Genomic DNA, 11,499 nt, shown 5'->3' with positions numbered 1-11,499 from the left:
TAAGAGGACCTAGAGGGGTTAGTGGGACCATTTTGGTGGATGAATTTTCTTGTATGAGTGGAGATAGACTTTCAGTTACCTTTATATAATTACAAGTTAGGATCCTCTATCTCCTTAGAGCGTGCTTGTGTGGTGAGCATCTAACAAGTGAACTGGTGCACCCACTTCTGTATGCATGCCAACCTAACTTTCAAGTGGAATCCGGATCATTTTCCCGTCGGGAGAGCATTCTGATGACTTATTGACCACAAAAATCAGTGGGTCCCACTGGTGAAAAAAAGTTTTTTTTTCCTTCTAAAAAATATTTTTCACCGTAGGCCCCACTGCTCTTTGTGGTCAGTAATAAGTGCTCCCCATCGGGGTCGCTGATCCAAACTCTTCTCAAGTGCCCCCGCTTGGTAGATGTGGTTCAGGGAGAGAATCTTGAACTTGTATAATTACTTGAATCCTATCTTTCTGCAAGAGCATATTTGACCTAATTTTTCACGTTAAATTTTTTATTTTTCGGGTAAACTTTTTTTTTTTTTGGTAAACCTTCGGGTAAACTTTCTTCACGTTAATCACCACACAGTCCACACTATCAACGTGTCATTTATATATTTATACTTCTAACTACATCATCTTTGTGACGTCACCGGGAAAGGAAAATGTCTGTGACAAAACGTCATCTAGTTGTAGTTTCCACGATATGGGCTCCTCGCGGGCATTGGAAACCCCGACCGCCGTGTCGGACGAGCAAAGCACAGCCACAAGCTTACAACATGGCAGGTAGCACATGTGGGCCAGGTTGAAAGTCTGGCTCCCTGGCTTACTCGTGAGTCTGATTCAACCCGTACACTAGAATGAAACGAAACTTCACTTTCTCTCGCCGTCCTTTCCAGCCTTTGACATGTGGTCAGGTTTTTTTTTTTTTTGGGCATATTTTGGGATATCTGTGATCCAAATGCAAGTGCCTTGGATCATGAACTTCTCTTTGCCCTTCCTTGTAAGTTGCAACTAAGGCAGAGCCTTTCTGGCCGACCTCCTCACCCTCCCCAGAACGATACGCAGGCACTTCGCGTAAGCTTGGAAAATGAGTAGTCAGGTGCAAAGCTTGACTTCTTGGACATCACCGATTCCGAGGTTGTACAGAACTTCCTCTTCTTCTACTTCAAAGAGGTGATGTCATGGATTTCTTCCTTAATTTCCTTGCTTGGTTTTGTATTTACTTCTTCGAGTTCCTTTTGAATATCTATTTTATTTTTTATTGAATGGACGGAGATTTCCAGCATTGGTTCATTTTTACTGCTACTCTTTCATTGTTAACATTTCGAGTTAGGGAGACTTCAATCTTTATTGATATGTTTCTGGTTCTGCCTGCGCTTCGAGTAATGGGTGGTTAGTATGGGTTTTAGATGCTAGTTCCATTCTGGATGAGTTGGTGCAGGATTAAAGCGCTAATTCCAAAATCCTCCTGTTAAAGGAGAATCTTGCATGTCAGCCACTGTTATATTCTTCACGGGATTCTCTTGAAGAATTATAAATCGAGTACAGATAGGATGTGTGTACTTTGATGTCTATCTCTGTTTTAATATACCAGGAGAAATGCCCTCCTCCTGACGGGTACCTATTTCTAGATTTCAGAGCGTAGACGACGACCCAAGATTCTAAGTGCTTCCTGACGAGGCTTAAAAGTGAGGCAATCTCAGTATTTCAGGCGAAGTTGGTGTAGTTTGTTGAAAATTATTCAATTGTTCTACATCTAATGCATAATGGTCTGTCAACTATTTTTCAGCAAATCTTATAAACACACAGTGGAATGGCAAACTAGACTTTTATAGCTGACTAGAAAAATTGGCATAAAGGGTTCTTCAATTGCATCATTTAATTACTTTTAGTGGAGGAATTTTTGGAATATATAAGCTAATAGGATAATCTTAAGGTTTAGCCTGTGTTTAGGGTTATATATTCCAAAAGTTGCTCAAATAAAGTTATTAAAGGATGCAATTGACGAAGCTGTTATGCCAACTTTTTAGCTTTTGTTTAGGTGGATGATAAAAGGGATTGATGCCTAATTGGAGTCATGAAGATCAGCCTTGGAATCACTAGTTCAGAAGATAAGTAGACCAGAGGAAGAGTATATGGTCTGTAACTTAGTTACAGTAGGATGGATAATGAGATGGTTAAAATTGACGAGGTAGATTCTGTTTAGTGATCAAGTTTAAACATCTGAACTCATTCATAAATGAAGGTGGTGATATAGAGGATGATATTTCATAGAAAATTAAAATATGATGGAGAAAGTGGAGAGTTGAATCTAGTCTTGTGTGATTGACGTATTCCAAATGATAGTGTGGAATGCTGGACAATTAAGAAGGATCATATGGATAACTTCACTATGATAGGGATGAGGATGTTGAGATGGATGGATGGCAAACTAAGAAGGATAAACTAAAGAATGATTGAGTAGCCTTGAAACACGATGAGTTACTAGAAAGGCAGTTGAGATGGCATAGCCTGTTCAACAGAGGCTATATGAAAGCGTTTTTTAAAAAAAATAGGTCAATCAATAAAAAAAATGAGAAAAAGAAAACAGGAATAAACAAAGAAAGATAGCCTACTGAGGTTCCTTTGGATAGCCCCTAAAGGAAACAAGGAAGACCCTGAATGCAAGGCATCCCCTATCAACAAGATAGAAACAGATTATCTGTACTACAATCTTGCTGAAATATTATATGTCCACTCATCCTTAACAAACTTACACAGCTTCTCCGAGAAACATCATAAGGGTAAAAATGACTTCAAGAGATCCTGATACCAAATAAGTTGTATAATTGGCTGCCTGGTTTTGCTCCCTCCAGACATGCTGAAACTCATGCTGGTGTAGCTTCTTAGGAAGGACCAGGATTGAACCTTTCAAATGTTGCACCTTCCAAGACCCAACAGTCTTCCTACTCAAAAGGTCGACGACTGATGCCCAACTTGGGTCCAATCTGATAGAGAGCCTGATTCTGCGAAATACAAAAAAGAAAACTACTGTGAATCGTGAGCACCTGCACTCCGAATATTTACATGTCAGTGTCAACACCTGCAAAACATTAGATAGGACACCACCATCATTCCAAACGAAAACCACATAAGAGGCTCTATCTTGATATAAAGACCCATAACAGTGCAAGGCAACATCATCTTTGGGGATAGAAAACCAATAACAAGGCTTCAGAAATAAAAGAGCTACAGGCAGATGTAAAATGACCTTAGGATAAGCAGTACGGAAAAACATGCATAGCTTAAAAGTTGTAGTGCTGATTGGAGGAAATGGATCCATGCAACTGTTCCATTTAGCAGAGATAAGGTTGAGTTGTTGTTACAACTAGCATTGGAGAATGGTATTGCACAAGCAAGCAGGTTCTCACTTATTCTCTTATGATGCTGCCAGGCCTGGGCAAGCATTTGATATTGGATGATGACCTGCATATCATGTGATAAATTTTGCAGAGTCACACCCATTTTACTTTTATTAGTTTATATATTTGTGTATGTGTTTGAGTACCTCCTGTCATCATTGTTTTTGAAATCTTACTAAGATTCAATTTCATGGGGCTATGAAAAAATCCAGCAGTTGATGGATGTCTTATTGGTTTACATAATTGTCTTCTGATATATTTGTTATTGAGCTGTATAATATCCATTCCCAACATCTGTAGACTCATCGCGGTTTGCTTTTTTATTCCAATGATCTGCAAAGCTGCAAAAACTAGTCAATAGCTATAGTTAAACTTCACATCATCTTTATGAAATTTTAGGCATTAATTTCAGAGAGAGGATTATGGTTATTGGAGGTATTGCTGTAAATGAAAACCATCTACTACAAAATTCTTAAATGTTTTTTTGCCTTCAAGTTGTCTGGTATTTGTGAAATGTACTCTATGTCCAGCTCACAGCCTCCACATCCTTAAAGCCATAATTCTTTGAGTCTAAAAATGGTGCGACACGGCCCACACCCATTGGGTTCTGAAATGACCAACCCAACATCAATAACACAGGTCTTATGATTAGAGTTGGTCTGGGAGTTGCTCCCATAAGTGATAAGCTTAGAGAAAGTCATTTGAGGTGGCATGGTCACGTTCAACGGAGACCTATAAATGCTCCTACACGGAGAAGTGATATAATCCATATTGAAGGAACTAGAAGAGCTAGGGGTAGACCTAAGATAACCTTAGGAGAAGTGGTGAGAAAGGATATGTATAGCTTAGGCCTTGTATCTAGCATGGCCTCGAACAGAACTGATTGGAGGGCAAGAATCCATGTAGCCGACCCCATTTAGTTGGGACAAGGCTTATTGTTGTTGTTGTTGTTGTAGTCTTCTTGAGGGGCCCAAATGATGCAGTTTGTGGGGCAAGACAAAGTGCTTTTACTTCCACATACTAGAGTAGTGGAGTAGCGCTATTCATATACATCAATGCTGCCCTTTCTGGCAGTTTGAGCTTTTAGGTGAAGTAAAAGGGTAGGAACATTGTACCGGAACAGGGAGATCAAGTGTTCAGATTCCTGGAAGTGAATCAGACAGGGTTTCGCAGACATTCTTTTTTCTTGGTGCAAAATGCCATGTGAGATCCATGTGCAAGGATCATATGATCTTGGGCTGTATGTGTGGGGATTGTTGACACATTGACACTGACCTGCCATAACATTTCAAGCTTTTAGGTGAAGCGGTACCAAACAGGGACTGTCTAGTCTCCTCTCCAGCTGAGAATACATGTAGAGAAACCAAATTCTGGAGTTCTGACAGATGAATACACCTACTCTTTTCATCCTGTCTAGGACTTGGGTGTTCTGCACTCAAAAGACCCTCATAGGATTAAAGCCCTTTACAGCTGAGTCTGTATTAGTTTGGAATAGGAGAATAATGGTGGTAAATAATGTATTCTGTACAGTATCTGTGCCTTTTCTGTCCCTACAAGATAGAATATCTCAGAAAGGATAATGAAATTCTTTGATTGGTCTTATTTTCACTTCAGGGGCATTGTTTTGAAAATTTACCAGTTGCCTTCATTTATCGTTGGTGGAAGGTCTAATCTTATAGAAAAGAGTGAAAATTAGCAGAACCTTTACCGTAAATAGTGTTAATAAAACATTTTTATTTGTGGCTGACATTGTGTTACGTTACCTACTTGAACGTTTTGATGGCAGGTGTGCTTCTGGTTTTTTCTTGACTCCCCATCTCTGCTCTTTTTCATTTCTTTTCTTTGGAGTTGGGGCTCCCGTTGAATTTTATTGCTCTCTTACAGTCTCACTTTACCAAAGTGGAAAGAAGTATAGCCCTCTGGTACTATTAGCAAGGATAATAGTAGATTCCAAATTACCCAGAATCCCATCTTCTGGAAGAGGAGAGGAAAAAATCTGGCCCACCAATGCCAGCTCCTCCTCCTGAGTTTGTTCAACCCTAAAATTCAAATCCGAATTGTCCTCAATAATCTCTCCCTCCTCCACTAATTCCTCTTGCATTTCTGCAAGGGTTGCAAAGAAGTTTTGTTCCAAATGGGACTTCCTCTTTTCCTGTGCAGTATACCTCCTTTTGTTGCTCATCCCTAGGTTGGAATCTGCCACATCACTTCCACCGTCTCTTTCCTTCTCACGCTGCCTTTCCCTGTTTCCTCCCTCAATTTCCAGGTGCAATTGGCAATAATTGGGTGACTACCCTCCAGCCAAAAGGGTCCTCAACTGCTCGTCTCCAATTGCTTAGGCATTTTGCTATAAAATGCCCAAACACCTGGGGCACAGTAGAAAGAGGAGGTCTGGATTCATACTGAACCTGCTGATAAAACAAAACCCCCTGTGTACCAATGACTGGAATTGAAGACGGCAGCTTCCTTTGAGCTTCCACTTCTGCACCCAGATGAGCGTATGACATCCCTGTCCTTGGATTTGGTCATCTAGTTTGTCATCAAAGGCTTCCCGATAACACTAGCTTTTGCACTCAATAGATTACTCAGGAATGAGATTCAAATTGGCACTGAGGACCACTCAATATGCTCTAACACCCCATCTGGACTCTAAGGTCTCACAATAATGGTTTCTTCTGCACAAGCCAGGGTCCTCTTTCAAGTACCTTTGTCTGATCTCCTTCTAGGCTGAATTGGAAAAAAAAGAACTCACTTTGTAACAAGTTATCAGTAACAGTACCAGACAGCATAGCATGAAATTTTGTGAAATTTCACCATCTTGGTAAGTACCGAAATGAAGTAGGCTCCAAAATGAAAAAGTTCAATATCTTGGCGAAATCTTGCTGAAATTTCGGTAGTTTCGGTGAAATTTTGGTGAATGTTGGAAATTTCGCCTAAATCTCGAAATTTCAATGAAATTTATTAAAATTCCAAAGGGCTGTACCATACAAGACTTATGGCTATGGATATGGGTATGATGGTTCATCTGTTGGTTCCAGCATCATGTTTGCATATGGGTATGGAGATGGATCAGGTGCATCATTTGTGAACTCCATTTTTAGATATCCATCAAGACCAACACAACTAGTTATGCCAGTTTTATGACCATGTTATAGTCCATGGCCATATGACACCTTCCCTAATGTGGGATATCTACTTAATGTTGATGATGGTACCTACAGAAGGCTAGTGATGGACTATATGGATAACTTTATCTGTACCATGTCATGACCTGCTTATGTCCAATATTCAGAGTACTCCTTCATGACTTAGGGAATGGATCCAGCCCGACATATGAATTCTACTTGTGTTGCATTAATGAAAATTTTAATGTTGTTTTGCATTATATCCATATTTACATTCGTGAAAATGCATGTTCCGAACATGTTTCGCCGGTATACAGCAGGACATGTGCTGATTAAGAACACCACTTAAATTAGGTTTTAGGCAAAAATAACACTTCCATTGTATTTATTGGCCTCAAATTAGGTTGGATGTCTGAAACAGAAAAAAAATCCACCGAAATATTGTGTTGAAATAAAAAATTTTTCTTCCAAATTTCCACTGAAATCTTGGTGAAATTTTGGTATTTTAGTTATCTTGCCAAAGGGCGAGATGGTGAGATAAACGAAATTTCGGACCTTGCCAGACAGCTTCCATTGCTTCAAAAGCATCATGGTTGTCAAAGAGTCCACCTAGGTGCCTAGACCCCTTTTTAGGTCAAGACGATGCCTTGGTTTTCGTTGCCTTTTATTGCCTCTCCTCGCCTTGTCGCCTCCACAACCATGAAAAGCATACTCCTTTGCATGGAGGAAAGAAGGTTTGCCTCCAAGAAAGTAGCATACCAATGGCCCCCTCCATTTTTCTTTTCTTCCACTGCGGCTGTATCACAAGCATTTCCTTTGACTCCATCACTGCAGACTGGAGTCTGGAGGAATAAACTCTGGCTTCAGACCCTCTGCTGAACCCCTAATGGAGCTATTCACAAATAGATCACTCCATGCTACCCCTTTCACTGCTGGAGGAATAGGAAGGGATAGCTAGGGCCTTCGGCCCTCCCTTAATCGAACCAGAACTCCAAAACAGGATAGATCAAAATGCTAAACAACGTTCTAGCTCAATCAATCAATTAATTACTAAACCAACCAAGCAGTCTGTTTGTGAAATTAAAAATAACTGCAAGCGCACGATATCGTGTAGCTAACAGGTCGATCTCAAGGAGATATGCCACTTTAGAATTAACCTCTTAATGATAATGCGAGAGTGCAATGATTCAAAGATTTTAACTTATTAATTAAATTAACGAGCGGTCCTAATCCATACATCTAATGCAATTGAATTGATACGAAAAATAAAGCAAACATAACCAACGCATAATTAATAAAAGGCAGAAAAAAGTGCGAACAATAAATAAATAAAAATAAAAGGGAAGTGATCCGAGTGTTAGCTCTGGATCTAGGGAAGGGGAGTATAATTATAATGACTTTGACTGTGGACCCTTTGCCATAGCTTACACTCCACTGATCGGGGGAACGGATATTAGATAAAAAAAAATTGCAGAAAGGAAATAATCAAAGCAATAAAAGGAAAAGGGAAACCTTAACCAAAGAGAGGCACTAATATAGGCATCTTTGATCAAGGACCCAGGGGAAGGGAGAACAATAAATAAACGCTGAAAGTAAATTGCAAAAAGTAAATAACAGAGTAATATAATAGGATAAAGGAAACCTTAACCAAAGAGAGGCAAGATTGTAGGCATCTTTGATCAAGGACCCAGGGGAAGGGAGAACAATAAATAAATGCTAAAAGTAAATCCTAAATTAAGAATATGGAGGGGTAGATAGAAGCGGGAATGGAGGGGGGAGAGAAGATTATTAAAGAAGGTTACTTACTTGCATCTTTAAACTTCAAATAATAAAAAAGAATTGAACAAACGATTCGAATCTCAACCAACCCTAGATCTGCAATTGCTAGACCCAGAGAAAAACGAATCCTCAAACTTGAAACTTGATCTAGATCTGCAATTGCTAGACCCAGAGAAAAACGAATCCTCAAACTTGAAACTTGATCTTGAACTTGAACTTGAAATTACATTACATAGAAAAATTAAACCTAAACATTCATTCTAGAAATTAAAATCTCACGAAAGCAATCGAAGAAAACTAAAGAAAGCCTAAAATAAACTGAAGAGAAAAGAAAATGTGTTCTTCTTAAGCTTTAAAACACGTTCTCCCTTGATGGAGTATGCTCTACTTTTATAGAGTTTACATGGGATATGAATCTTGACAGAATTTGAATCAAACTCAGAGTTCCTATTTGACTCAACCAATTAGGGTTTTGGTGTACTAATCGGACTGGCTTGGAGAGATCAAATGCACAATTCCACCGTTGGATTTGAGGATCAAGAAGTCGTGAAGTTCTCCTACAAAAATCAGCTCGATCGGACACTGGATGACTGTTCGATGAAGGGCTTGATCGAAATTGGACAGAGACATTCAAAAACGGGATTTTTCCCTCTTCCTTCTCTGAATATAATTCTTTTTCTTCTTTTTCTTTCTTTGATCAAATCAATAAGATATTGAAGTATGCAGGGACTCTTTTCTCCATTAGGACTCTCTCAATAATATCTCTGTAGATTTGATTAATAATTAATCTCAGCCGTAGATCAAAATTTGCTTCTTTATCTTTAAAATATTTTGGAGTTGGCCCATAATCACATCTCTAGCCCATCATGCTCTAGATCAGGCCCATTTTCGCACTTGAGAATTTGAACGAACCTCTTGACGTGTAAAATTGCATGATTCATACCCAAAACTCCAAATATTTGCTTAAATCTTGAAAAGTCCTAAAATCTGCAAAAACAACATAAAACCCAAGGTAGCTCCACTCTAAGTGTGTAAAATGCATGCTTTATGCCCTAAGATTTCACACATAAATGTGCTCATCACAGTCAATCCATCAAACATTCACAAACAAACAATCAATCAATCAATCAATCAATCAATTAGACTATACCGAGCAACTGAGCAAAGAAACATATGGGTAGTTAGTCTGCAATAGATTCTAATTGGGCGAGAGTAATCCACTTGTATGATTTCACGCTGGATTTAATTTTTCTATGTTTCCTACAATTTAGGATTCTTTAAAGATCATGCATGCTATTACTTGATTAAGTGTTGCTTGACTTCTTATGCCTATCGTATCCAAGTCAATACATACATACATACATATATATGCATGTATATATATGTATTGTTCATTGCTTACTGTTAGTGCAGTATCCCTCATGTATGTTGCTACCCTCTAACTATACCACCTGTAGGTGTACTTGAAACCTACTTTAGGCTTGTTCTTGTAGGAAAACTTCAGTCTCTAGGTTGCATCCTACATCAATACTGAAGTATCATAATATTTAGGGAAAATTTCAGGGACACCCCTGGATAATTGGTGAAAAGCGCAAAGACCCCAAATATCCCCAAATATATCGGAGACACCCCAAAATGTTTCTTAAATTTGCACAATGGTACACTCTGTTAACAAAATTCCGTTAAGTCATGGTGAGATAATTTCATAATTCCTATACTTCCCTTAATCTCTTGTGACTTTACAATGTTGCCCTTGGAAAAATAGAATCCTGAATTTCATCTTCTTTCTTCCTCCATGTGTTCCTTCTTCCTCATTCATCATTTTATATTATATGATAAGATATTGAATAATACAACTAAGGGTATATTTGTCATTTTCTCTAACTAATTAACGGTTCTAATGGAAAAGGGGGTGACTGCCAATTTGGCATAGTTTTGGGATGCCCATGCTTTTCACCAATTATCTTTGGGGTGTGCCTGAAATTTTCCCTAATATTTGTTGTGAACAATGTAATCTGATGAAATTATTGCTGGATCATATGCTTAAGCTCTAAAAATGTTAGCAGCTATATAACTTAACCGAAGTTCTTTCTAAAATTGAACTGCAATTTTGGTTATTGATTTTTGCTGGACAATTATAGTCACTTGTACATTGATATTGACAAGATATCTTACTTCCAGAAATTTTATTATGATACAATGTCGGTGGACCCAAAGTTCAGCATTGCATGCATGCTCCTTTTGGAGACATTCTGAAGGTGAGTAACGCTGTTTTTTGAATTTTGAAATTATTACTCATGCTGTCATGCATAGTAGCATATTATGCTTGATGTCATGCTTTTTTTTTAATTTTTCCTTTTTTAAACATATTCTTGGTTAGGTTTCCTAAGTTGAACTTTTGACAGATCCTTTACAACTGATCCCAAGTACGAAGCTCTTCTACTTTCTTTATGGGCTATTAATTTAAAAAGGTTAAAAGATATTCATGAGCTATGATGTCTTTCGGAAGATGACACAAACAACTCGGATAGAGGGAAAATTATGTCTAATATTTACATAATGAGATAAACTGACAAACACAGTAAGTGATTATTTGATTATTATATGTCAGGTGAAATATGGACTTGAAGACCAAACTGTGATCCACTTGGTGAGTTTGGAGCTTTGATTCTTTTCTCCTTGGTTTACTTACATCCATAGAAAATCCAGCAGTCTAGGATTGCATCAGAAGTATTGCAAGTTTGCAACCATATATGAAGGTTGTTCAGAGCATAATTCAGAAACTGACTGAGATAACAAAATTTCATACATTCTGGTCAGGCCAAAATGAGATTGTATGTTGTAATGAAAAAGATGCAATATTTTGGAAATTTTGGTTGACTCATTCGAAGTTGAAAAAATTTTGGTCTAAAAATTGGCCCAGCAAAAGCTTGGTGGGAAAAAAAATACAATGTTTGGTCTGGTTGAAATGGCCTTCTGCTGAAATGTGATTTAATCCCATGATTTAGAGTATGTAGTAACATTTTCTCTATTACTAAATAATAAAGATCGACTTCCGTTGTAATTATTTAGAAAATTCCTCCTAGATATTTTTGCTTTTTTTTTTTTAAATGAATTTTTCTATATGTTGTTTCTGTATATCATATATTATATATCCTTGCTTAACATACGACAAATATCTCTTTAATATTATGTATCCTTGCTTTGGT

At 38.0% G+C, this 11,499-nt stretch overlaps 1 protein-coding gene across 1 annotated transcript in view; it reads left to right on the top strand.

Annotated features, from left to right (window-relative positions):
* The first annotated feature begins 912 nt into the window (after nucleotides 1–912).
* LOC149028411 (ion channel POLLUX-like protein, putative (DUF1012)) overlaps nucleotides 913–11,499 on the top strand; it is a 104,853-nt gene continuing 94,266 nt past the window's right edge. Inside the window, exons 1-2 of the mRNA XM_089136384.1 lie at nucleotides 913–1,158; nucleotides 10,472–10,548. Of these exons, the coding sequence (XP_088992510.1) occupies nucleotides 1,073–1,158; nucleotides 10,472–10,548 (163 nt within the window). The 5' untranslated portion in view covers nucleotides 913–1,072. The remainder of the gene's footprint in view (nucleotides 1,159–10,471; nucleotides 10,549–11,499) is intronic.

Source organism: Hakea prostrata, chromosome 1 (assembly GCF_041222555.1).
Source record: "Hakea prostrata isolate BN-2017 chromosome 1, UWA_Hpros_2, whole genome shotgun sequence".
NCBI lineage: Eukaryota > Viridiplantae > Streptophyta > Magnoliopsida > Proteales > Proteaceae > Hakea > Hakea prostrata.
This window is presented reverse-complemented; position numbering and strand designations above follow the sequence as displayed.